The 26,766-nt window shown below is 44.8% G+C and overlaps 1 protein-coding gene across 1 annotated transcript in view; it reads left to right on the plus strand.

The window, feature by feature from the left end:
- Nucleotides 1–4,629: 4,629 nt before the first annotated feature.
- The window catches only part of PREX1 (phosphatidylinositol-3,4,5-trisphosphate dependent Rac exchange factor 1), a 263,982-nt gene continuing 241,845 nt past the window's right edge, over nt 4,630–26,766 (plus strand). The window contains exon 1 of the mRNA XM_044440400.1: nt 4,630–5,053. Within this exon, the coding sequence (XP_044296335.1) occupies nt 4,871–5,053 (183 nt within the window). The 5' untranslated portion in view covers nt 4,630–4,870. The remainder of the gene's footprint in view (nt 5,054–26,766) is intronic.

Genomic DNA, 26,766 nt, shown 5'->3' on the forward strand with positions numbered 1-26,766 from the left:
CTTTCTTTTATTATCAATCCAGGCCTTTTCTTTCTTTTTGCTACAAGAATTTTCTGTTTGCATCTTTCCCTAATATCATTTCTCATTCCAATATGCAGTTCTTTTGGCTCATGGTCAATTGAGTTCAGTAATCGAATCTGTTCATTTTATGGACTTTAAATTCCTCAGGAATGTTATTTAATTTGGATTTTGGCACTATGCTTCTACTAGCAATCTTTTTCACCTTTATTCTGATTGTTTATATTAATAGTTCGTGGTCATGGCAACAAGCCACTCCAGGTCTTGTTCTGGCAATGAGAATGGAGCTCCTCTATCTCCTACTTCAATTACATAGTCTATTTCAGTGTTTTTCAACAGCCAGTGCATCAGAAATTTCCTACTGATCTGTGGGCTGGGGCACATCCTGCTCACTGTGGACTGGCACAGGGGCTGGCTTTGCTCCACCACCTCTTCCTCAGTTGGCATCATGTTTGCGGGGGTGCGCGGGGGCCACTGCAGAAGCCGAGGGGAGAGACAGCTCGGAGAGAGCTGGCTGGGAGTTACGCTGTGCCAGGTTCACCCTCTGGGCGGAGCCCTGAAGAGTGGGCTTTTTTCTGCTGTGTTGGGGTGGGGTTGTGTTGATTTGTTGGCTTTTTTTGTTGCTCGGTTTCTGGTTGTTTAGGAGAATTTTCTTTTCTTTTTTGGTATTGTACTTGGAAACTAATACACAGAATACCGTATCATGTGTATGGTGCTTTTTGTTGTTGCCTCAGTGGTCCCCGGGGTGGTTTTCGTCAGTCCCCAGCTGTGCAAAGGTTGAAAGCCACTGGTCTATTTGAGTTCTATATTGGTTAGGTGATGTGATTTCTTTACCTAGTGATGTCCAGGTATAAAGTTCTGATTGGTTGCTTGACATATTTAGTTCCTTACTTTGGAGAAAAACACAAATTCTATATCCATGTAGCTATGAGTTGCTTCTTGCTATTCCCAGCCCCAGCCTGGGCAGCCCACCAAATTTCCTTTGCTGATGTGTAGAAGTGCTCTGGGCTCAGGTTAGCAGCAGCAGGGTCGGAGGATAGCGCGAGTTTGTCTGCTTCAGGAGGCAAGAGTTCACACCAGCAGATACAGATGGACAAAGAAGTGGTAGATGTGGGCGGAATGAAGTGGCAGATCATCTGCCTACTTCAAAGCCTTGCCAGTGTGTCCAGCCAGGCCAAAGATGGTGGGTTTCTTTGCTTTCATCCTCTACCATTTTTGCTTTAATCCCCCTCCCCCACTGGCTTCAGCACAAACTCCACACTGGCTTAGTTAATGGGCCCAATATTGGGGTTTCTCAAGGCAGCAAGGTACGTTGGATCCAGTGTACCTAAGGCTTATTGCTGCTAGAAACACTGCCATTTCTTTTTCCATCCCTTTTTCTTCCCGGAAAGTAAAAGAAAAAGAAGTATTCAGGAAGGAAAAGCAGCTCTATGTGGGACTGCCCTTGACAACAGTTTGGAGACTTCAATTAGTTCAAAATTGAGCAGCAAAACTGCTCAAGGGGCTGGGAGGCAAGACTACATTGCCCCACTCCTAAACCATTTGCACGGATTACCAACTGAAGTCAGTGTGGTGTGGAAAGCCAGTGTGGTGTAGTGGTTAAGAGCTGGGACTGGGACTCAGACGACCTGGGTTCTAGTCCCCGCTCAGCCATGGAGCCAGTTGGGTGACTTTGGGCCAGTCACAGACTCTCAGCCCAACCTACCTCACAGGGTTGTTGTTGTGGGGACAAGATGGAGGAGGAGAATGATGTAAGCTGCCTTGAGCCCTTTGTAGGAAAAAGGCAAGATATACATTGAAAAATAAATAAAAAATAAGAATAAGTCTAGGCCTGATTCAAGGTGTTATCATTAACATGTAAAGCCCTAAACAGTTTGGGACCAGGATATATGAAGGAATGCCTCCTTCCATATAGGTCTATCCATGCACTAAGACCATCTATGGAGGTCCTTCTCCAAAAATCCTCTTTAAAGGATGTAAGTAGATGGTGACAAGGAGAAGGGCCTTCTCAGCTGTGGCACCCCATTTATGAAACCAACTTCTCACAGAGGTGCACCAGGCACTGACTCTTTTGTTCTTCTGGTGCCAGGCAAAACCCTTTTTATTTTCCCAACATTTTAATAACTAGGTTTTAGATGCATGCTGTATTTTATATGGTTTCTATTCTGGTTTTCTGATGCCTGTAGGGTTATTATGTGTTCAATGTGTGTTCAATAAAGGCAAGATTTATGTGTTGGGCCTACAGGGTCTATTGTTATTTATTTGGGTATGTATGTAAGTTTTAGTTATGGGTGTTTTGTAAAGTTTTGTAAAGCTGCAACTGTTTCACTATCGAATGGCTATCGAATGGTATATAAATATGATAAATAAATAAATGGAAGAGCTGCACAATGCCTACTAGATTTTAGTAGTAGGACTCCTTGGTCTAAAAGCAACCATTATCCATTAGACCAGGACTTGGATAGCTTGATAACAGTATTTGCGCCTTCATTACATGAAGAAGGCCTAGCTATCAGGCCGCTTAATCCAGCTATGAACAAGTATCAGAAATGTTGGCTTGACTCTGGGTTTGACTCTGAATCCACTATTTGGAGTCTTCTGCAAAAGCTATATACTCATAATCAATTAATTCCAATCCCAGAAATTTGTTTTGTATACCATAACTGAGCTGAACTCTCAGTCCCCACACAAAGCTCAGCTCCTGCTATTATCCCATGTTCTCCCCAACTTCCTTCATTTCCGCAGTACAAAGTTGATGGTAGTGATGCTTTCATGGTTGAGAGTTGGAAAACCTTGCTGACCTTCTTCAGATCACTGAGAGACCTATCAAGGGATTCCAACTTGGTTCTGCCCACCCCTGCCTTGATGATTCTTGCCTCAGGCAGCAGGCCCGGCATCAGTGGCTGGCATGGCTGAGCTGTTGGGCAGCTACAAAGAACCCATCTGCCCCTGAATCAGCTGTAGCTGCTACCAGCCTCTTCCTCCCCCTCCTCCTCCTCCTCCTCCTCACTGGAAGCTCGGCTGACAAAGTACTAGGGCAGCTGGGGAACCCTGCCAACCCCACAAGGCTCCATTTTTAAGAGGAAAAGGGTGCCTACATTTTCAGCCACAGCAGTCTGAACCACTCAGAGTCTACCTGTGCAAGGCACATGGCCAATGAGGGCATCAAGGCAGTCGACATTCTCCTGTGCCTAATTTTCCACCAAAGACAATGGCCTTGGTTCAGATGTTGCCACTCAGAGTGTAGCAGCAGTGATTTTTCTTTTAAAGTAATGGTGCCAGGCTCAGTCAGATGCCCTGGTGTCTTGCTGGTCTGGCTGACCACAGACGAAGAGGATCTGCTCCTCCTTGTTGGGGTGGTGTCCTTGGTTGGTGGCAGCAGATAAGGAGTGTTGGCAGTCATGGGGCCAAGTGGGTTCAGCAGGGCCCCCTGGAAGCACTGTGCTGATGGCCCACTACACACTAGTTGCAGCTCTTCCTGATAACAGAAACTGCTCTACTATGTTATTGTCTAGGAACAGATCAGCCCAAGAGAGGACTGCCATTTTGAAGTTCCTGGGGGAGGGGCTGCATTCCAGGATTTCGGTGGAGCAAAAGGGCTGGGCCAAAAAGCCAGCATGTGACTTCTTACACTAAGCCTTTGGAGAGGCATTTCATTACTTTAGAATGCAGACAAATCTGCACGCAAGACAGGGAACTGGTGGCCAGGATAGGACATGGCCAACTAAGCAAAACTAGGGGGGGGTGCTAGACAGGGACATATTTGAACCCTTCTCTCATACTTGCTTACTGCATTTCTGTACCACAGAAAGACTAAAACTCTCTAAGTGGTGTGCAAAATAATGCCAGCCCTTCCCCATCCGGAATCACAAATACTGCAGCAGCATCTTTAAGGCTGCTTACACCAGCAATCTTCAGGAACACGGCTTTTCAAGTTGCAAATTGCATGCACGCTAACAGGCCTACATGCCATAGCACCGTGTGCGTACCCCCTTGCGAACACACTGCTAGCAACCAGATTCCCCATATATACCTAGACGCTGCGAAGGAAGCAAAAGTGCATCTTGCGGCACACAATAGCCTTTCGCGCACCGAGCAGCAGTGCTGAGGAAGCTGCAGCGTTCTCCCCTGCCCGGGCTGCAAAGCAAAGGCAGCAAGCAGGACACAACCGCAGCCCTCGTCCTCCTCTCCGTGCAGGGCAATCTGCCCAGAACAGGTTGCATTCTGTCTATATTTCATACTGCAAGAAGAGCCAAAGGCCGCAGCGAGCAAAAACGATACCCGCAACCACGGACTGCAGGCTAGTTCCTGGGAAACGGCTCGAGCGAATGCGGATGCGAAAAGGCACTCGGGCCACCAGTCTTTTTCCCCGCGGTCTCTCGGGGAACCTTTGTGCCCAGCGAAGCCTTTGGCCGGAGCGCCAGCACACGCTCCCGAGCTTCTGGTTTTGCACTTGGGCTTGTCCCGCCAAGACACGCGCCCCGCCCCCCGCCTCGCAGCGCCGCCCTCGCCTCGGGGCCGGCGTCGCCTACCCGGGCGCCCCCCCGCCGCGGCCGCCGGCCCTGGCCACTCCCTCCTCCCCTGCGATCGGCGCTGGGGCTCGCCTCCTTCGCGCTCTGCTCCCATTCAGTGCCGCTCGCGCCAAGCTTGCGTCTCCAGTGTGTCCCTGAGCGGCGCTGCCGCAGGCGCTGGCAGCCCGTAGGCGGGCTGGGGAAGCCCTTCTTTCCCGTGCCCCTCGGGGATGGAGGGCGCCTGAGCCGGCGCGGAGTGAGGAGCAGAGGAGCAGGGCAGTGCGGAGGGACAGCCGGGTCGGACGGCGAGCGATCGGGAGCGAGGAGCGGCAGCCCCAGCCATGGAAACGCAGCCCGCTTCATCGGCAGCCGCGGCATCGGCGGCGGCGGTCCCCAGCAGCGAAGCGACCCCCGCGGAACCCCACAAGGATACGGACCGCCAGCTGCGCCTTCGTCTCTGCGTCCTCAACGAGATCCTGGGCACCGAGCGGGACTACGTGGGCACTCTGCGCTTCCTGCAGTCGGTGAGCGCAGTGCGGGCACCTGAGCGGCGGGGGCTGCGTGGCGGTGTGTCGTCTGGGGCAGGGGAGGAGAGGGGCAGCCGTGCTTCTGCGGCCCGCTGCTGGCACGCGCGACCCGGGTCGGGGGATTAGCGCAGGAGGTCGTGGGAAGGAAGACGTGCCGCTGCCGCCGGCGCACCGCTGCTGGGTGATGGAGTTGGCGCAGTTTTGGAGGTTCCTACCGGGCGTGCAGTACAACTTAGTAGCACTGGGTGGCCCGGGCAGAGATTGTGGCCGCCGAAGGAGCTGGAATTTGGGGGTTTGGCACTCTTGCAGAAAGGGCATCGCTTGTAGGAAAGAGCCTCAGAGTGGCGAAGGGTAGCTTGCTGGTCATAGAGAGGGCTCTCTATTGTGCAGGAGCAGGTGAGGGCGCATTGGCATGCTGCGCTGTGCCTTGGCGAGAAGGGTGCTGCGCTCCTGCGTCCTGCCTTAGTATTGTGTGTTCGGTCTTGGAGAGAAGAGCTCGGGCTCTGGGTGCTGCGGCTCATGCAGCCCGAGCACAGGGAAACAGGGCGGGTACTGGCGTGCGAAATGCAAGCCAGAGGGCTCTGAGCAGCCCGCCCGGTAGATCGTGTGCAAACTATCAACAAAGGGGAGCACATACATCCTGTGCGTTTCCTCGCGCTCCTTCTTGGCAGGACATGCGGATGGCACTCTGTGGGTTGCTAGAAGAGGACTTCCTGGTGTGTGAGTGTGTAGGCCGTAAGGGCATGCTGGGAAAAGGAGCTTTTCTGCCGAGACTAGGACTAGCTTTTAAATCAGGCTCATGATCCCAGGCTCTTTACACAGATGACTGTTTCTAGGGTTAGTTCATCAGGTGTCTGAGTCCGTATCTGCAAATACCCATGATATAGTACTAGAAGTAATGTTTTTAAAGCACAGGAGTGATAAAAACCCTGCCTTTGTGTCTTAAAGGTTTGCCTTAAAGTGTTTTGTGTTGTGTGTGTTTAGCTTGTTTACTTGGAAGATATAGAATACAATATTTTATTTGGTTCAATTTTTGCATCCTTTTGTCATTTTTCTAGGAATTACTCTTGGATCAGACCATTTTGCTTTATTTAAAAAGTTAATTTCTGTCACTTCTTAAGTCTGTTTGGAAATTTGTTGCTTGTGTCCTTTCACCAGTTTGGTTTCATAATAACGAAGATATTATGGCTTGGGTGGGTGGCTTTCTGTCCATGTGGGGATAATTAGTACTCCCGTGCAAACTGAAAAGTAGAACACATGTGCACACAGAAAGCTGTTTTCCCGTCGGTATGGTTCCCCTTTCATTTGCAGTCATGGTGCTTAGAACTCATCAGCATGCCACAACATTTCTGCCTTTGCACACAAACCCTTTGTGGCTGACTGTCCTCACACTGTTCCCAAACCGTGAGAAGGAACAGTTAGTTTTGAGTGCTGCATTACAAACATCCCTAATTGTGTTAGCTTTCTAGGGTCTTTTTGTTTGTAGCACAGTGAGCTTGAACTGGTATAGATCTTCTATAAATACATCATGTCCGTTCTGTGCCGACTTCATATACCCTGTGGATGTAAGGCCAGCCTTGAAGAATCGATACACTGGAGTGTTTACTATTATGCATGCACTGGTTACTTCCAGTGTATACTACACTTTGAAGCTTAAAGTGGTGCAAAATTTCGAATCCTTGTTGAGGCTAGTTAGTTTTACCATTTTGCTACCAATTCTGTATTTGTTATGCATTTGTTTCCAAGCTTAAGTCTAGCACTGGTGCAAACCTTTAACCCAAAGCTGTGAATGGCTTGGAATCAGGTTATCTGGAGGAACACTTACACCCTAATGAATCTCCTCAGAACCTAGTTCAAGCTCAGAGGCTTTGTTTTCTTGCTGAAAATGGAGTTTAATCTAGGCTCCAGCAACCTGTTGTAAGTCCAAACTTGTGGAATTCCCTTCCCAGAGAATTCAGGTTTTTCTCCTTCCTTGCAGCCTTTAAGCAAACCCTGAATACTTAATATATATATTGATACATTCTGCTGAGCTTTGTATTGATTTTTTCCTGCCTCCTTGTATATGTGTCTATCTGGTTTTGTTTTATTGTATGTTATATTCATTGTTATTTAGCTTTTAACGTGTTTATTGTAAGCTGTGGTGTAGAAAAAATAACTAAAACAACTAAAATGTTACAGTTTCAAAATAAAATTTTCAAGATGTATTATATTCTGGATGACATGGTCAAACTGTCAGCATAATGGAGCGCAACCCCCCCCCCCTTTTCAGTTCTTTATCTAGCATCTGAAACCAGCTTCCTTCTGTTTTTAGAACTTTCATTAACTTTTGCTTATGTGCCTCTGAAGTTCCCACTGCAATCATGAGGGCTAGAAACTTGGTTTTAAAAATAGAAACTGCTGTTCTCAAAAGCTATACTTCACTATAGTGTATTAACTTTTGATATTCACTGATATTTCTACAGCAAAATCGCATGCTCAGTGCTTTACCAATGAAGTTACGTACACAACTTCAAATGCTGTAATGACCACTTAAGGCTGTTCCCGTACATCCGATAATGCTCATTTCCACTGCTCAAAAGTTATGTTTTTCACACTTTAAAATGTCAGTACACCAGCTAATATGGGTGACATTCCCTGCCACCTATCTGCCTGTTCTGCTAAGGGTGGATCAAGCACAGCCTAGGTCTACCTAAGAGACAAATCTATTAGCTAGTCAGTAGACAGGTAAAAGTCAAAGCGGTTTTATATGTCCAGAAAGAGAGCAGTTCAATGTAGAAGTCACTACACAACAGGGGGTCAGGAGCACAAGAAAGGAAAGGTCTAAACAGAAGTAAACAATCCAACAGAAAACAAAGTCCAAGGAACAGAATCTTGCAGGCGTTCAAAGGTCAGTAGAATAGGGGATTAATGGGCCAAGTGCATTGAAAGTTTCTGAGCAGGATTTTCTCCTCCCTTCTCTTGAGGCTATGTTCACTTTTCCAGAATCTAGCAGAATGAACTCATTGATGTGAGGTTATTTCCATGAAGGTCATCCCAGGAAACTGATTGGCAGGAGATTCAGGACAGATAAATGGAAGTCCTTCTTCACTCAGCACACAGTTAGGCTGTGGAATTTGGTATCACAAGATGCAGTGATGGCCACCAATTTGGATGGCTTTAAAAGATTAGACAAATTCATGGAGCATATGCCTATCAGTGACTACAAGTCCTGAATGCTACCTTCAGGATTAAGCAGCATCCCGATGTAGTTGCTGGGGAATATGACCAGGTTGGTGCTCCTGGATTCATGCCCAATTTGTGGGTTTTCCACAGGCACAGGGGAGGGGCCCTAGTGCAGTGCCTGCTTTGCACGCAGAAAGTTCCAGGACCAGTCTGCAGACGGAGCCAGGAAAAATTGTGCCTGAAACCCTGAAGAACCATTGTCAGTCACCGTTGGCAGCACCAAGCTCAATGTACCGAGAGTCTGGTAGGGCAGTGTCTTGTGGCTAGCTGGTTGGCCACCATGTGAGCAGAATACTGGACTGGACTGGATGGATCTTTGCTCCGATCCAGTGTGGCACTGGATCCTTACATAACAGTTGATTGAAGAGGATTGATTTGTTTTCAGGCAGCCTTCCCCAACCTGTTGCTCTTCAGATGTGTTGGTTTACAACTTCCATAGTTCCTGGCTAGCATGGCTATTGTGGCTGAGGCTGATTGGGTTCATAAGGATTGGCTATAGAACTGGATGGCCCTGAGTTGGAGAAGGCTGCTTTAAGAGGTGACAGACACCAACTCAGATCTTGCTTTTTCCTTCCTATGACTGAGCAAAAGAATATGTAATCTTGCAGACCTCTCAATTATAGTGGATGCTGGCTTCATGTTCTGTTTTAGTGGAATGTGCTTCTATAAAAAGCACATGTCGCTCTGCAATCCATGCCCACCCTAGGCTTAACAAACCAAATTTCCCTGACCCACAGAGGTTGGAAAAGCTACCTCAAAGGAGGAGAAAGGGGTCATTCTGTGGGTTGGGGAGGAGACCAGAAAAACCAGGAAATGAGATACACTCAGTCTCTTCCAGCCTCCTTCCCACCCCTTCCAAAGCACCTTCTTTCAGTTTGTCTAGCAAAACTCACCAAAAACAAAAGACAGGGTGGCAAAGAGTGCTTCCACCACCTCTCCTGTCCCTTCAATTTCAGCCTGACGGATCGTAACAACCTCTGTGGGGAAGATGCTGAGCACTGAGGATGCAGTCAGTAGGCCTGTGCTCTCAGTTGGGTTTGTCTGGCCAAGGGGTAAGTTGTAGGTTGGACAGGTGCAAGTTGAGGTCATTTCCAGAGAGCTAGTCCAGCAATAGTACAAAGAGATTATTTTATTTTATTTAATCCATTTTATTCCAGTGTTCTTTCAAGGAGCTCAGGGAAGTATACATGGCTCCAACCCTACCTTTGCCTTATCCCAAAATCCTGTGAGGTGCACTAGGTGTGAGAGCAAGGGAGGGAGAGATTGACACCAAATTATCCCGTGAGCATCATAAATGTGGATTTGCCTCTGCAGCTTCCATTTCATCTCAATTCTCTTCATCTCAAGCAGTGGAAGGTTTGCAGAGTCAGGGAGAAAAGCAGGAATTGAAAGGAGCAAGGAGTGAAATTGGTGAGAGCTGATACAGACCTTCTTGTGTCCAGAAGTGAAGTTTTTGCTCGGGTAAACATTTGATGCATCCTCATACACATGCACTGACTACAGTGGCCAGCCTGCAGGTAGAATTTGCATACTACAAACTGAAGGCTTGGCAGATGCACCACTGCTGTTCCATCTCTATAAATGAACGGGCAGCTCACGTGGATGATGCATAATGACGTGTGTACAGCACAGTTCCACCTGTGAGCCTGACATGTGACTAGGTGCTTGGGGGGAGAGAGGCTCCAGTGGAATGCTACTTGGTACTGACCCTTCAGATGATCTACGAAGAGGATTCTGGAGCGATTGGACAGTTTTCCATTCACATTTTACTTATTTATTTATTAAAACATTTATATGCCGCCCCATTTGCTGAAGCCTCGGGGTGGCTTACACATAACAGTTAAGGCCGGTTTTCTGTTCAATGCATTCTAAGCAGGAGTTTAGGTGAAAGTTGTCAGAAACAAGCTTCAGTTTTCCAAAGCTTGCTAACAGAATGGGGTAGGTTTAAAAGCTTCTTAATGAGCTTGTGTCCTTCAGTTATAGAGGAAGAGTAATACTTGGACAGAAGACTCACTAGACGTTTCCTTTGCCTAGTTCATTTGACTGCACTTGCCCCAGTTGAGCATAAACCATAATTTGGAATACGATCACCAGCTTCATAGGTCAAAAACACAAAGACTGTTATTGTACAAATTTGAGGCATATTCCGTACACACAGCACAAGGAGTGTGCCTGTAGATACACGTGGCCACGTGGGAAGAGCAAGCTCCAGCCCACAGGGAGTGTGAAGAATGCTTTGGGGATGCTTATCTTTGGATCCTCACCCCGTAGATTTAGCACAGTCATATTTTGGATTCATGTCTTTTCTTTGGAGTTTTTAAAGAATTAGTTTTGTGTGTTGGTTAGCCTCTGGTTTACTTCATGGATCAGTTTCTGTGTTCCCTCTGACTTGGGACAAAGAGGAGTTTAAGTTTTCCATGTGACCTAAACTGTGCCCATGTGGGCTGAGGATAATTCATGCTCATGGAATTCAGAGGCTTACATGCATTTGCAGTGGAGGGTATTAGATTGTGCCCTTAGTTGACTATTTCCTTGCGTCAGGTCTAGAAGCTGTTAGTAGGATTCATCAATTTTGGTCTGGGCAATTTGGCCTTGAGGGGATGAAAGTTAAAAGAGTTACAGAAGACTTAATAGACTTGTATTCTGTTGCTTCAGGGCTAGGATTAGAACCCTTGGCTGAAAATGGCAAGGACCAGTTTTCATTTAACATTACGCAAACCTTTGTAATGATAAGAGCTGTTCAACAGTGGATCAGAATGCTTCAGGATGTAAGAAGCTGCCCTTTACTGGAGGTAATGAAGCAGAAGCTGGCTGGCCTTCTGTCAGGGTTGCATTGGCTGTAAGTTATACTGTAGATGCTGCATTAATCAGGGGTTGAACAAGATGATCTTTACTGTTCTTTCTAGCTCTGCGATTCCTAGACTGCAGCCTAGTTTTTGGTCAGGTAGTATACCTGTCTCTGGTCCATGCCTCTTCGGACTGTGCATGTAATTGAAGGTTCCATCATGTAAATTCATTCTTTCTACGTAACTCCCCAAAGAGTGGTTTACAGTTTTGTAGATCTACTTTTTCGTTGGTTGTAATTAACAAAAACTGGAACCTAGTGCAGCAAAAGACTTCTGTTTAGGGCACAGTCCTTTGCATGTTTAGGAAGAAGGAAGTCCATTTAGCCAATTTCTTTCTAAATATGCATGGGATTGTGCTTTTAGAATTAAAACATTTATAAGCCTAGGAATTGTTTTGAATACCAGAAGAGAGTGGAGCTCACAACCTTCCACACAAAAATTCTTTTCTCAGTACCCTTAGATTTGTTTCTTTTCAGTGGTATAATTTATGGTGGCGGGCATGGGGAGTCTTTCTTGCTGCTTTTGTTAAACAGTCAGGACTGAGAAATCCTTGCTGATCTATTATTGATTTATAGACTAATTTATTTACATATTTTCTCTCCAGCTTCTCTGCCAAAGCGGCTTCTGGGGTTGGCTTGCAAACTGTCAATAAAAAGAAGATAGTTCCCTTCCCACAGATTTGCAATCTAAAAAAAGGCAGAAAACAAAAGAAAAAAAGGGATAGGGAGGGAAAACAGAGAAGAAAGGAAGTGATTTTCCAGATGGGTTGGTGGAATTATTCTGTTCACTTCCCATTCACCTCTGCTTCAGCTTGCTGAAATGATTGTGAAAATGATTTCAGCAGGGCTAGTAGATTGACATTCTCAGAAAACTACCTTTTACCCATGGGTTGTTAGGCAGAAGTTTAGGCTAGAGGTCTCCTTTGTGACATTTAGTTTTCTGTGGACATTTTTTTTTTGAGGGGGGAGACATATAGGGAAACATTCAATTCTATGACCTACAGTCTGAGGTTGTACAGCCCAGACATCTGCTTACTGCCTCAGTGAGAGCTGGTGTTGAGTCATTCTGAATGCGTTCAGTTTTTGGTCCCACTGAGCTGAATGGGTCTAACCTCTAAGGAATTGCATATACAGTTACAGTCTTACTTTAGCATTAGGGATGGTGCTAAATAGTTTGTGACTTTTCATGAATACTTTGGAGAATTGTCTTGCCAGATACATGATGCGATGAAGACTGAAACTAAAACACCTGACACATATATTGTATGTTGTAAGCCGCCCCGAGGCTTCGGCGAATGGGGCGGCATAAAAATGTTTTAATAAATAAATAAATAAATAAATAAATATTAGGAACTGATGAAGTGTTTGGAAGCTACTGGCTTAGCGGTTCGTTGTCTTAAGGTACGCCAACTGGTAAGCACTCAGAATTCTTTGGCATCCTTGTAGAACTGAGCCTCTCTCCTCTGGGCACAGGAGCCTCTTCTTGCCGCAGAGAGGAAGTGAAAGAGGCTGGTACAGGATGGGAGGACCTGTTGTTGTAGCCTCACTCCATTTATCAGAACACTTTGAGGGGCCATGGCTGGGGTGAGGGACCTCTTTCAGCCCAAAGGTTGAAAACACGTTTGGAGATGCATTGGGGGCTGCATCCCAAAGGCAGAAAAGGTGGGACCCAATCCACTAAAAATGCCAGCATATTTTAGTTTAAAGCTGTCGCTGCCAGGATGAGAGACTTTAACATTTTAGATGGGGTAAAAGCTGTACAACAGGTGGGAAACCAAATGTGAAATAGTAGAGGAAAGGAGTATGGTTATGGGAAGGAATCTTAGAAGGCCAGATTCAGACCCCAGGGAGACTGTTCCTTTCCATCCTGGTTTATGACCTTTCTTTAGGTTTGGGGTAGAAATTCAGGGTTCCACTCAGCAGAATAAGCAGGAGGTCTCTAAAGATGGCAAGGCTACCTGGCCACATTTTGAGGAAAATGAAGAAAAACAGGATACTTTTGCAGGAGGGGGCTTTTAGGCCATTTAATTCCAGAGGCTAAATTTGCCCCACTGCATGATGCTTGCTTTTGATAAGATTTGGGAATGGGAAACTGCCCTAATATTGGAGTTTCAGGATGGGAAGTAAGTTTCATGCACAATAGCTTCTTTCTCTGCTTATATACAAGCTTGTTCTTTATCGCCACTTTAAAAGGGAACCAGTGGAGTCTTGGAGAACCCATTTCTAAATCACATCCAGAGAGTAACACACTCCCAGCAAGCTTGTCTTCTCTTGTGCAAACTTGCCATCGATATAAAGTGTGCATTTTCCAGGAATGGTGAGGATTTGTGGCTTGGATTGGTGTTGCATTTGTTAAACATTGACCATTCAAGACCCAGACTTCACTTAATATTCTCCGTCAACAATGTTGTAAGAACCAAACAACCAAACCTGAGGCAGCGGCTTTCCAGGGGCTTCTGTGGTAATGTGAAAGAATTCTCTTCTGTGTTGGATGTTGCAGACTTACTTATAAATCAGACCATGTTACTGGGAGCCTTTAAAAAAAGGTTTCTTAGAAGACTAGCATGTGGCCATGTAGCAGTTAGGAGAAAGGTTTTCCTTTGTGTGGGCCAAGAGACCTTTTCCCCTATGCTAGGTGGGGGTTCTCTGCTGCGTACACAGAGACTCCATTTTTATTTGCTTGGTATAAAAGATTCCATGGCTTTTATTTTACTTCTGTGGGTCAAAAGGGGGAGCAACGGGTGTGTGTGCAGAGGGAGGGAAGGAGGGAGGGCAGCATAGAAGTTACCGAATAGAATGTTTTCTGAGTTCCAAGGAAGCCACTGTTTTCTGACTTCCAAGGAAAGCAGTGTGCTTCCTTCTCCTGAGCAGGAGAATAAGATACTGTCTGATTTCTACATTCTGAAAGGTTTCTGCGGCATTATTTTTAAAATATGTGTTTCCTGAATTGATCAGCAGTTGATGATGGTAGGAGGCAGGCCTGTGGTGCATTACTGTGGATTATGAAATCAGACAGAAGTTCAAAGGACTGCATCATTGTTTTTACCCGTGACATGTTTTGATTAATGCTTTTGGTTGAACTCTGGACAACTCAGTGCTGGCATCCAGATGGCTTGATGCAGGAGCACAGAGTGCTTTGGCATGCACACGGGAAGGGCTTTGCTGATTCTTCCACAGTTGCATTACCCCCAGGTTTCTTTGGTGGGTCCCCTAGTTCTCAGGAGAAGTGCTTGAACATTGCCCGTCTGCGTGGGAAGGAGTAGATGGGAGAGGCAAGTTGCCCTGTGGCATGCAGAAGTCCTGCTGCTTGCTCTTTGGCTCCTAGCCTGTCTGTCTAAAGGGGAATTTACATGTGAGAATTATGCAGATTATTCCCTATAAGCATGGAACAAAGCGTTGCATTGTGGAGGGCCCCTCCGTTCCATCCTTTCCCTCCCCTCTACCCTTCCTTTTTTCAGACAATCCCACTCAGCTTTCTGTACCCTAATTGGTGTTGTTTTTTTTACTCTCCTTTTTAAGGGATGCTCTCCTAAGGGTTGCTTTTAATACTGTTTTGCAAAACTTGTGTGGATGGTGCCTGCTGCTGCCCACTCTTGTGTGTGGATGGTGCCATTTCCACTTCATAAGGACCCACACTAAGAGAAGGCATTCACTGTTATAAATGGGGGCACCTTCTTCAACCTGGGTGGCCTCTGACTCTTGGACTGCAAGTCCCATCAGTCCCAGACAGTGGTCAGGGATTATAGTAGTTGTAATCCCAAACATCTGGAGGGTACCTGGTTGCAGGAAGGGGATTTCACTGAGGTTATATTTTGTGTTCCTTTTACTGAGTGTTATTTATTTATATTTTAATCAAAATTGCCTGATGAAATTAAATGAATAGCCCAATGTTCTTTGTGGCTATTCAGATTATAAATCTCTGTCTGTATCTATATCTCTTATACATCTGATTTAAGCCTTCCTGTGCTGAATGAACTGTACTTTCTAATAACTGTCACCAGGGTTCTAGCTCAACAGTCACATCCTTTCCAAAACACCCAAAGAGGGTCTGTTGATTTTGATGTTGTTTGGCAAGACTGTGATTTGTATAATTTTTTTCAGCAAGAGCAGCAAGCAAGTAATCCTAATATTTAAAAAACATACTATGACAATATAGCTTTCAAAGCACTCGTTGTCTCACGAGCGTAACCATGATAAAGGTTATAATAAAGAAGTTTCCTTATTTTTATGCCCGGTAAAGGCATTCTAGGGGTCATCGCATATATTGGATCTCCTCTCAGAAGTGCTGCCTTGACTGTCCTTTGGGATCACAAAGACCTTTGCCACTGATGGTGTTCTGACATTGATGTGACAGTGGTCATGGCAGAAAGAGGCATTTGGGGAAGGGGATATTAGGTGTGACTTTTGGTGCATCAGATCAAAAACTCTGTTCCTATAATAAGTTCCCAGCATGTTTGGGGGGGGGGAGAATGCTAACCTTGCAGCTGATGCAGCTTTATTTCTACAGGCAGGGGAAATATAAACATCTTTTTTTTAAGTGGTAAGGGGAAAAAAGCATTGCTCCCAGCCCTGCCAGGTTTACACTGGCAAGATTTGCTGCTAAGTTGACTTCAAATTCTCCCACAGCTCCTGTTGTATTGGTTTGCTGACCTCCTTGACTTGCTATACATTATTTGTTGTTTGAATTTTTAATTTTATTTCAAAACAGAATAAATCCCCATGAGGATTGTAACCCATATGATTTTGGAATGCTGGTCTCGTCATATGCTGCACTTGAAGGCAGCCAAATAAAGGGTACATAGATAGTATGTTAGGTTAAGACATTTTACTGAAATTATGTGTTTGCAAAGGAACACAGACTGTTTTTTCCTGATATCACTAAACTATGCTAAGGAGCTTTTGCTTTGAATAAATGCTTCCCTCTTTGTCTGTCTCATCTTAGAAGCAAACAGGAGATACTCCATTCATAAGAATTGAGCTAAGTCAGGCCTTATCTTTAAAATATGTAACATGTGTGTAGGAAGAACATTTATTATTCATCCCGAATATAGGCCTATACATGACATTTGTGGTTGGAAAATTTCCTTTAAGGCAGCAACAGTTCTCAGATTGTCAGTTTGAAATTTAAAGGAAATAATGATGAAGAATAAAAAACCAAGATGCTAATACAGAGAGTAAAGCATAAAACAAGGAAGAGATAAAATAGAATACAAGTCAGAAGTACATCTTTAAAGTTACTGGTGGAATAAGGTCATTTTCAGTCATATGTAGAGTAGTAAACATTGCACTGAAATCATTTGCTGATGTTCTCCTTTATCATTAAACCTAGCAAACATCAGAGTCCATTTATGATTCAGACAATACTTCTCTGTCTTTCCCTCTTTTTGAAAAAGACAAAAGATTTCTCGCAATAGGTTTTACACTTCACTGTGATATTTGCAATGTTGATTCATCTGTAGTCCCTCTGCCCACTTGATTGGGAGTAAGTTCCACTGAATTCAGTGGGACTTACCTCTCAGACAAAACAGAAATTTTGTTAAATCTAGCAGCTGCAGCTTTGCAAGTTTTACCCTAGCGCTGGTGCAAGTGGATTTGTTGAATTGGATACTGTTTTAACTCTGTGGTGGTTGTACTTTTACATTGTTTTAATGTATTTGTTTATTATTTTATCAGTGATTGTAAGCTACCTGGAGTGCCATTTTTGATAGAATGTCTGGATGCTGGGAACAAATCAATCAGTCCTCCTTTACAAGTGTACCTGTGTGAAACCTGCGTTTGCTGGCATAGGATTGCTGAATTCATGCCAGTGATTTCAGATGTATTTTCCTTAGAAGATTTTGGGGGGATACTGGCCTGGTGGCAGCAGCTGTCGGGGAGCTGGCCGCCACGCAGAAACAAACCTGGTCTGGTATTCCAAACCAGTGTGAGGCAGCTGTGTTTATCTCCCATGTTAATACCCCATAAGGCTTCAGAGGTATTATGGGAAATCAAAATGATGGCCAGAGGAAACTTGGCGTGCTTCTGTAAGTTGCACCAGGCAGTCTGGGAAAGAATAAGGGGAAGAAAGTTTTCCTTCCAGTGGAAAGGAAGATCTGTGATTATAAATTGATTCACTTGCTGTATGGTTGTGAATGAAAGATCTGAGGCAGGCAGACTAATACCCAAATTAGTTTAAATTCATCTCCCAGATTGTCTTCACTGAATATTTTTATATGCAGTGAATCAGCCTTCTCCAACCTGTAGGACCGCATGATTCTATGACTGGGGAGCTATAAGAAAGTTCTGGAAGCTGCCGTTCAACACATTCTTGACTATCTCATTCAAGTCTGGTTTGGTTAATGCTCAGCCTAGCTTCCAAAGGAATACTGGCTTGGTAGTCATCACATTCCTGATGCAATTATTCTCCTGGGATGGCTTTTTGTGATGGAATCTAGAGGTCTTCCACTGCCTATTGTAGAAAATGTGTTAGTATGCTGCCATCAGATTAAACGTACCACATCCTGCTGGTTGAAAAATATTTTGCTTTGCAAGTTTGCTAAATACTGAACTTCTTGGTACCTGCAATGCCCGAGTGCTTTGTCTGTCACGAGAGCGAGATCTTTGCAGCTCTTCTGTGCTTTCCAGGGAGCCTGCCCTGGGTCAGTGATTGGTGCTTAGCGCAGTTAAAAGGAATGTTTGTCGCGGTTGCTTCTTGGCTAAGATTTCCTGGGTCCTGCCCTGCTTTGCACCTCTTCTTAGATTCAATAGGCACTGATAATAATAAAGTGGCTTGCTGGGGAAGGTGAGCCATCTGGTTTGTGTAAAAACAAGTTGTTTCTTTTCCTGCATGGGGGCCTTTGAAGGGAGAGAGGTGGTGACAGAAAGAGCAAGGCAGATCTAAATGAGCTTTCCTGTTTTTGTTGTTGCTGGAGGATCGGATGCATGCTCTGCGATGGCCACACAAGGTGTCTGCTTCTTTGAAAGGCAGCTGGGGTTGTGCTTCTCATTTTGAGGGTCCTTGCTTGCTCTGCTCAAAATGCTTCCTTCCTCAAGAACATCCTCCTTTTCAGCATTCCCTGAAATCAGGCATGGGGTGACATAGCTCCTTACAGTGTTATTCCACACCAAAGGGAGGGAATTTAGCCAAAGGAAGGGGATTTCCCTAAGAAGCAATTTAACTGTAGGTGTCAATTTTGTATTTGCCTTTTGGGAAACAACTTGGATGCAGGAAATGAAGCAAAAAGAAGCAATCTATATTGGGAGCATGTGGGATGTGCCATCAAACACCTGGTGGTTATTCTTCACTCAGTCCTGAGGTCAGGTCCTGTACACGGGATGGTTGCAACTGTAGAAAGGTGTGCCCATTGGTTTATATTGGTTTTTTGAAGTATGAAGGCCACAATCCTGTGCAGCAAGCCCCAGTGAGTGCAGTGGTGCTTTCTTCTATCTACAATGTGCATAGGTATATTTCTATAGGGCTGATAGGTGTCCAAGTTGGTAGCCATCAGTACAGCTTGTGGAAGTGCATTCCATAGTTTATGCCCCCTGTAAAGAAGCATTTCCTATTACCTGGCCTGAATCTCCTTCCACTCAGTTTCATGGGTAGTTCCCAAGTTCTGTTATTATGAGAAAGGGAGTAGGTGCACATGGCATGACCAGAAATCTCATTTGGACCACTTTTTTCTCTTTTGTTTTCTCCGGCTTAGCTTTACTATAGGCTACCATATGAACTAAACAAGATAACAAGATAATGGATGTTTGCATACAATAATGATTTCTGAGATGTGTCTTTTCTGGTGATTCCTTGTGCTCAAGTGCAGTTTTGTTGAATGTGTAGAACAGGCAGAGCTGTTGAAGAGGAAATCTCTGAGAAAGCCTAGCTAGATGCATGGTTCTGGATCTTACCTATTTTTCTACGCATGCGAACTATGCTGGATTAAAATCTGCTTGTCCCTGGGGTACTGTTTTTTTCTCAGCAGAGCATTGTAGCCCCAGCACGTTTGTAGGGTGCTAAGTTCAGGAAGATTGCCCTAGGATTCTTTTTGTGTGTGTCTCTGTGTTGTGTTGTGATATGGCTATCCTTTGGAATCTGTCGCAAACATTGCTTCATTGAGCTCTCTGATATTTGAGAAGGCCAAGTTCTAAGAACCATGCTGGCTCAGACCAACTGTCCATCTAGGCCAGCAGTCCATATGCATGGTGGCAAACTAGCTTCTCCTATGATTGCTCAAGCAGTGGGTGCAAGACCTCCTGCCCAAGCTCCTCAGGAACTGGTGCATGCAGGCACCCTGCCTCTGGCGAAGGAGTTAGCACATAGCCTTCCTGTTCAATCTCCTTTTAAAGCCATCCAAATTAGTGGCCATCACTACTTCCCATGGGTGCAAATTTCATCGTTTAACTATATGCATGTGAAGAAGTAGTTTCTTTTATCTGTCTTGAACTTCCCACCACTCAACTTCATGAGATGACCCTGGGTTCAAGCCTTATTGGAGAGGAGGAAAAAGGTCTCCCTTTCCTCCAGCAGGTTTACTTGGTCGCACTGGCACTTCACTCTTTGGGAGCTCAAAAGTGCGCACTATTTTAATTTCCCAAAATGACCCAGAATGATGGTACATTGGGGGCATGGGAACTGAGAACTGTGCCTTGCCTGGCAAAGTGGTGCTCAGAATGCTTTGTTTGTTTAATACTTCTCTGTGCCACCTTTCTGCCAAGGCAGAATACAGTTTTTAAACACTGGAACAAATCCCAGGTCCATCTGTCAAACCATCTTGGTTCTCCATAGCAGTCAACATTCTTCACAAAGCTCGATCTGTTCAGGGGGCAACTGTGTGAATGTTTAGATAGAACAAAGTCCTACAACTGTTCGCATTACGCGGCCAGCATGACTTGGAGTTGCAGGAGTCTTTTCTTTGGGATTGTGTCTTGAGTGGTGTAGGGCACCTTCCTCAACTAGCACCTTCCAGGTGTGTTAGACAACTCCTGTGCTTGCCGTATTGACGTGTGATGATGGATGTTGTACAGTGAATCTGGCAATACCCAATAGAAGCCTGGTTTGCACCTCTGGTCTTCAAATACTGCACCTGAATCTATAGCTAAATTGTATCCTAACCTAAATGTGGAATCATTCCCTTAGCACTGGTACTGCATTACAGAAAAGTCACTAGGGTGGGGCAGGGGAACAAAGTGAAAGAGGAAGCCAAATACAGGACAAGCCATTGTGTGTACTTTTCTTTGCCTTGTTTAATGCTAGAGTTTGAATGCCTGCAAGCTACAGAAAACCTCTAGTTCCTGGACTGGCCATGGTTACGCTTGATTTTTTCTTGTCTTTTATGCTTGCAGATGCTCTTTATTAGAGAATTTGTCCTTTGTGGTTCTGAACAGAGGGGTTTCCTTTGGCTTTGTATGGGAGTCATCTGTGTTGCTATTAATGGCTCCGAGCTTCCCAAGCCTGGTGGAGCTTCCCAGGCTTTGTACTTTTGGATTGATAAGGTCTTCATCATGATCACAGTTCTGGGTTTTGATCCCATATTGGCTGGCAGGCAGTGGAGTGCTTTCGGTAGCATGCCATATCAGACTCCTGGGTCTTGTTCTTGGCTCTGCTCTGAAGTGCCTGGGCTGAATTTCCCCTCCTCATCTGCCAAATGGTGTGGATAACCATCTCTGCCTCATGCGGTGTTATGGGCTTTTGTTAATTAAGATTTGTAAAAGTGCTGCAGGTTTCTCAGATTAAAGGGGAGCAGAGTAATTATGGCTTTCTAATAAAGTCTTCTGTAATCACCTGGTCACAGTAGTCATAAAAAGCAAAAGAGGAGAGATAACGATCAGCATTGCTCTGTGATGTGTCCTATGGTTTTATGGTAGCCTGCCCGGAGCTGATATCTGGCTCCGGCTTCAGGAGGCCTCTTTGGCACCCCTCATTCCACCCTCATTGAATGAGGAATGTTGGGTAATGTGTCGGTGTATTCCTTTTGTGTTTTTCAGCAAGGCACCATGTGGTGAAAATTTACAGTAGAGCTCATCCAAGACATTTTGGTGCCTGGGGCTGACATTCAAGTGACACCCTCCTGCCCAGCAACATACTAATTAATTCTGTGTTTGTCTATGATTTTATAAGGAATGTGTTTTTGTTTTATATTGGATTTGTTGTATGGTACCTGGAGGGCTCTGTAGAACCACAGGGTGGGAGGAAAATAGATAATTATCTTTCAGTCAAGATAAATATCTATCAGTGTTCATTGTCAGTATGTCTGAATTTATCATCTGACATTACTGTATACAATTCTCTATATAGCATGTGCTGCCCACCCTCCATATATACGATCTATAATCCCAAAACTCTCTGTAATCCTCCTGCATTGGACAAAATGAACTAAAATTCACAAAAGTTTGTTCAAGAATAAATGTGTTCATCTTTAAGGAGCCACCAGACTCTTGATTGTTTTTTGCTGCAAGAGATTCACATGGCCACCCTCTGAAAAGTATTAAAATAAATGTTTCACTTGGCTCTGGAGCTGTTGATTGGGATTTGTTCCTTCATGACTGATCAAAGCTAAATTGCTGCTTAGCCCCTGCCCTGATGCTGCTCATCCCCAAATATCCACAATCCTTTGGCAGCAACTCCTCCAAGGAACAGTGAGTGGCCTTTAAGAAGGCTTAAACCATGAGTACGCATTTGCCGTTTGTTCCTTTTCCTTTGTAACAGCTGAGTGCACCTCTGAGCATGGCAAGTGTGTCCTTTGTTTGACTGGGTGTCATCAGCTATGGTGTGGGAGGGAGATGCAGGGTTAAGGAGGAAGTTTGCGTGTCATTTGCAGCCGCTGTGATGTCTTTGCAGCTGATCTTGCTTGTAGAAGCCTCACAGCAGCTGCAGGAGTGCAAGGGAAGTGCAAAGACCCACAGTAAAGGAAATTGCAGTGCTGCCCAGGGAACAATGCAGTCCAGCTGCTCTCCTAGGAAGATGGTTGAAGACTTGTTTCTGCTCTGATCTGTGGTGCACTGAATGCAGTGTGTGCTTTTCACAAGCATTGTATCCTTTAAAAAATCTATAGTAAGCAAATCCTACTGGTTTCCATGAAATGCAGTTTGCAGAGTGCAGAACCTGTGAATTAAATTGTTTAGCACTGTGCAGTGTCAAATGAACGGAGAGCCAGATTTAAATCTTTAGGCTACATTAAACAGCATGTTTTCTTGCTTGAAATTAGCATCAGCTAATGTGCTCTATTTCAACAGTACTACAACTCGGCAAAGCAATGCTGTTTAATTTTATGTACATGGTTTTCTGGCGGATCCCAGCACAGAGAGATCTAATGGCTGGAATTCATTAACATGCAAGTTGGTTTTTTGTTAAAAATAAGTGATGAAGCAGTATTAATGGCATATATATTCTTTTAGCCCCTCCAGCAGGCATCACCTTTTGCCATTTCACAGCATTCCCCCTTGTATTTTGATTTATGTACTGGAATTAAAAGAAAGCAAACCTTAAAAAGACTTCTACCCAACCTTCACATTGGCACAGAAATGCTAATATATACATTTTCTAATCCAGCAGATAGAACCCATATTAAAAGACATAATAGTCGCGATGGGTCGGACACGACTTCTCGACTAACAACAACAACAACAAGATAACATCCTAACATTCCCTTTGTTCTATAAGTTACCACATTTTCTTCCATATGGAATTGTAAGTCTTTTATATTCTGACAGCACATATGCCAATAATTTATTTTATCCGGAAAGCTATTTATCGATGCACTAATAAAAAATCATTTCACCATTTCAGGGCTGCCCAAATCATTCTGGTGGTGTTATCTACCATGTTACAGCATTACAAACAAACAAAAGTTTTCAGAAGTGTTTTGTGACCTGTTAATTTCTGGGAAGGTGCCTTGTTCCATGGAGAAAAGGTCATAGGTCCAGTTTTTGCATCTCCTGCTGAAAGGATCACGCAGCGGATGATGAAGGAAGATCTCTGATGTCTGGAGAACCACTGACAAAGTAGACAGCAATCCTGACTTGGTCTGAGGAGGAATGCTCAGTTGCTTGAGTTTCTTTCCAAAGTAGGGCCCTCACACTCAAGCTGTCCATGGACTTTGATCCTTGATTAAAAGGGACAAAAGGTACAGCTCCCCTTCCTGCCATTTTCCTCTCCAGTTTCCCCACCATATATTTGCAAAGTGGCATATTTCTTGATGCAAAATTCCCCAGCATTGTAATGCAGAAATTTCAGCATGCCCTCCAAGACCTGGTTTCTTGCCTCCTGTGGGAGGCCTGTCAGGTTTCTCCACAGCTGCCTTTTTAGCTGTGCAAAATCCAGAGCCTTTTGTTTGGGGCTTTGGATGACAGAAAAGAATGTACAGCTCATTAGTGCTGGTGATTTACTTCCATGGACTTTTGTAATGGGGTGGGACACTTAATCCATGTTTACACAGCAATCTTTCTGTTACGCACCCTGAATTGATAGAGGATCCCTTGATGGATATACCCAGTTGGGTGCCAGTATTTCAGGGCATATGAGTGCTGCTAAAACTCAGGGAGTGCTGCCATTTTGGCTCCTTCTCCTCATTCCAATGGAGCAAAGCTCAGGGAACCCACGTTCCACTTAGATGCCAGGAAGCACCTCCTGACAGTTAGGACCCCCAGGGTGTGGAATGGGGTTCCACGAGAGGTTGTGGAGGCTCCATCGGTGCGGATGTTCAAGGATAGGCTGGACGTCCACATGGTGGGCATGTCGTGAGCGGAGCCGGCTGGAGCTGGAGATCAGACTAGATGGCCCTGGAGGCCCCTTCTGACTCGCTCTGTTTCTGTGTTCCCTCACAGAACTTACATACATCTCTGCTTAGTAGGGTTGCCAACATCTGGCTCTTACTCATTGCTAACAGCAGCAAGAGGTTTGGCTGGGACACGTGATGTCTGTTGAATATCTCAAAAAGCACAGGAGCCCCCTTCAAAACTGGGTATTGTCAGCAGGAGAGCAATTCTGCCCTTAGGGGAAGAATTCTGACTCAAGATGCTGGGTTCCCTTCTGACCAGATTTAGATTATTGTTTAAAATATAAGTGCTCTTGCTCCAGAAGAATATCGTAAATGCACAGAAAAGAGCAACTGTCCCATGATGAAAAGTTAAAGGTTGTGGTGTTAGCAAAGACAGTGATTGCAGGATCAGACCGCTTGCACTCTTATTAGCAGGGACCCAGGCATTATCTGTCACTCCTCTCAAACTTCTCTGTTCTCACTTGAGTTTAACTGCGGTGCTCACAGTATTTGGGGGGGTTGAATGGAAATGCATTTTCCTTGCAACAATATATTGTTCTTTTTGGCAATTTCAAGCATTTTAAGGTTGCTTGGTCTAGAATGGATGATTGAGTCACATTGGGTTTGCAGAGGAGCCCCTCTTGGTGGAACGGGAAAGGGTTGGAATTGGTTTGCAATTCCTTGCAACACAACTGCGGTAACTTTGGGTTTTCCCTGGGGCTGTGGCTATGAACACTACATGTTGAATGGCTACACTTCAAAATGTACCATTACGTCACTGGTTTCAACTCTGAGGTTCTAAGAAAAAATGAGTAAGTTGGTGGGCGACATGACAGAGATGTGTAACAGTATTCATGGTATTGAGAAGGTGGGCAGGGAGACTTGTCTCTTCCTCTTTCATGATACCAGAACCCAGGGTTGTAACCTGAAGCAGAATGGTGGAAGGCTGAGGATAGGTGGAAGGAAAGCCCTTCATCACACAGTGCATTGTAAAATGTTAGCATTCACCGCGGCAAGCGGTAGTGATGGCCACCCACTTGGATGCCTTTAAAAGGGGATAGACAAATTTGTGTTTTATTTATTTATTTAAACTTGGTATGCTGCCCAATTGTGGCACAACACCTCTGGGTGGCGCATGTATGATAAGACTGTTGATGGCCACTTGTTAGGATGGCTATATATTGTCCCCAGGATAAGGGGTGATATGGCTCTGAATATGGGTAACTTGTGAAGATGACTGGAAGGGCACTGTTGCACTCATGCCCTGCTTGTGGGCTTCCCATGGGTATCTGGTTGGCCAGTATGGGAACCCAAAGCTGGACTTAATAGGCCTCTAGTTTGGTCCAGGGCAGCTGTTCTTATGTTTTTCTCTCTCCATTAAAGGGTTTGCTTGCCTAGTTTGCATCAAAGTGAATGGACCACCAATTGAGAAATTTAATCCAATGCATTACAACAAATTGTGTCCCCTCTCTGGCTGTCATTCAGCATTAAGGTCAAGAGGTAAGCCAAACAAACATCTGACAAAACGTCTGAAGTATGTGTGTGGAAAAATAAAAGGTTAAGTACAGAGACCCCAAGGTGTGTTGATAATGAAGTGGGTGCCTCCTCTTTCATATTACTAGGTAGCCTAGGCTCACCCAGAATTTCACTTCTGCCCAGCCTTGAGCTTGCCTTTAGCATTAGGTGAGGAGCAACTCTGTGCCTAGACTTGACTTGACTTGACTTGACTTAGGTTTGATACACAGATGAGATTTGCATAATTGCTCCAGCTCACTGTGGCTTAAGCCATGGCGGATTGCAAGGTGTGCTGGCCGCCCTTTCAAATATTTTAACTATGGTGGACGGTTGCTGTGACTTATCATATCATGCAAACCCTGTGAGGGTTGTGTATGTGAGGGATAAACAAACTTCACATAAGCCTGAAATAGCCCGTGGATTTGTTCTTGCTCCATGCTGCACCTGGGCATGGCAGCTTGGGTCAATGTGTGGAGAGTGTTCTTAATGTTCGAGGTGGCCCATTTGGGCAGTCTCCCAAGATACTGCAGCTGTGGCATGGAACCCTTGCTGTGGGGAGGCTGCTGGCTGAAGCCAACAGCCAACCTGGTTGGAAGACAAAGACAACGTTTTGGATATGTTTTCAATATGAGATGCGTTGAGCTGTAGTTCACATTCCAGACAGTGGCTATGGAAGTAGCAACCCAACATGTCAGGTGGAAACCAGGTTGGAGAAAGCTTGCTAGGGTAACATACACATTGACTTTCATAATGAGTATGTCTCCTATTTGAATTTGAGGATTCTGGTTGTTGGCTCAAGGAAACTTACTGCCTTAAAATGATGAGGAAGACTGATGCAGATGGGAGGAAAGGTAAGGTGTAGGGAGGAATGAACATGAACAAATATAGTTAGGCACTCTCGAGAATGGTGTCTGTGGAAAGGGCTTAAGCTAAAAGCAATGTGGAAGGTACAGGTTTTAAGGAGGGTTTTGAAGGAAGGTGGCCCTCTGTGCTGAAAATTTCAGGGGATAATGGGCAACAAGAGAGGACCATATTAAAAGGCAAGAGGCTTTTGGTTGAGCAAGGGTAGTCAGGTGAGAGAAGAAAAAGGCATATTGGCCCATAAGTGTATATAAACAGTGTATTGATTCTGCATGAACTGAAGCTTGCCTTTTTCCAGTGCAGTTTGGATGACTAACAGCTTTTCTGGTTTTCCTCATGTGCCTTTTTATACATCCAGCTGATGTGACACAACAGGAACCCAGATTTTGATTAAGATACCTCACAGAAGCCTCTAATGACTTCTCTAGGCTGCCTTCTATTCTGTTTTGGAAATTAGTTCCAGTTTAACTGAAACCTTACTGAAACTCCATTGCTCTTTTTATGATACTGTGTGTGTAGCATGAAGTTTTTTCTTT

The sequence above is a fragment of the Varanus komodoensis genome, unplaced genomic scaffold (assembly GCF_004798865.1).
Source record: "Varanus komodoensis strain SLA01 unplaced genomic scaffold, ASM479886v1 scaffold37, whole genome shotgun sequence".
Classification (NCBI taxonomy): Eukaryota; Metazoa; Chordata; class Lepidosauria; order Squamata; family Varanidae; genus Varanus; species Varanus komodoensis.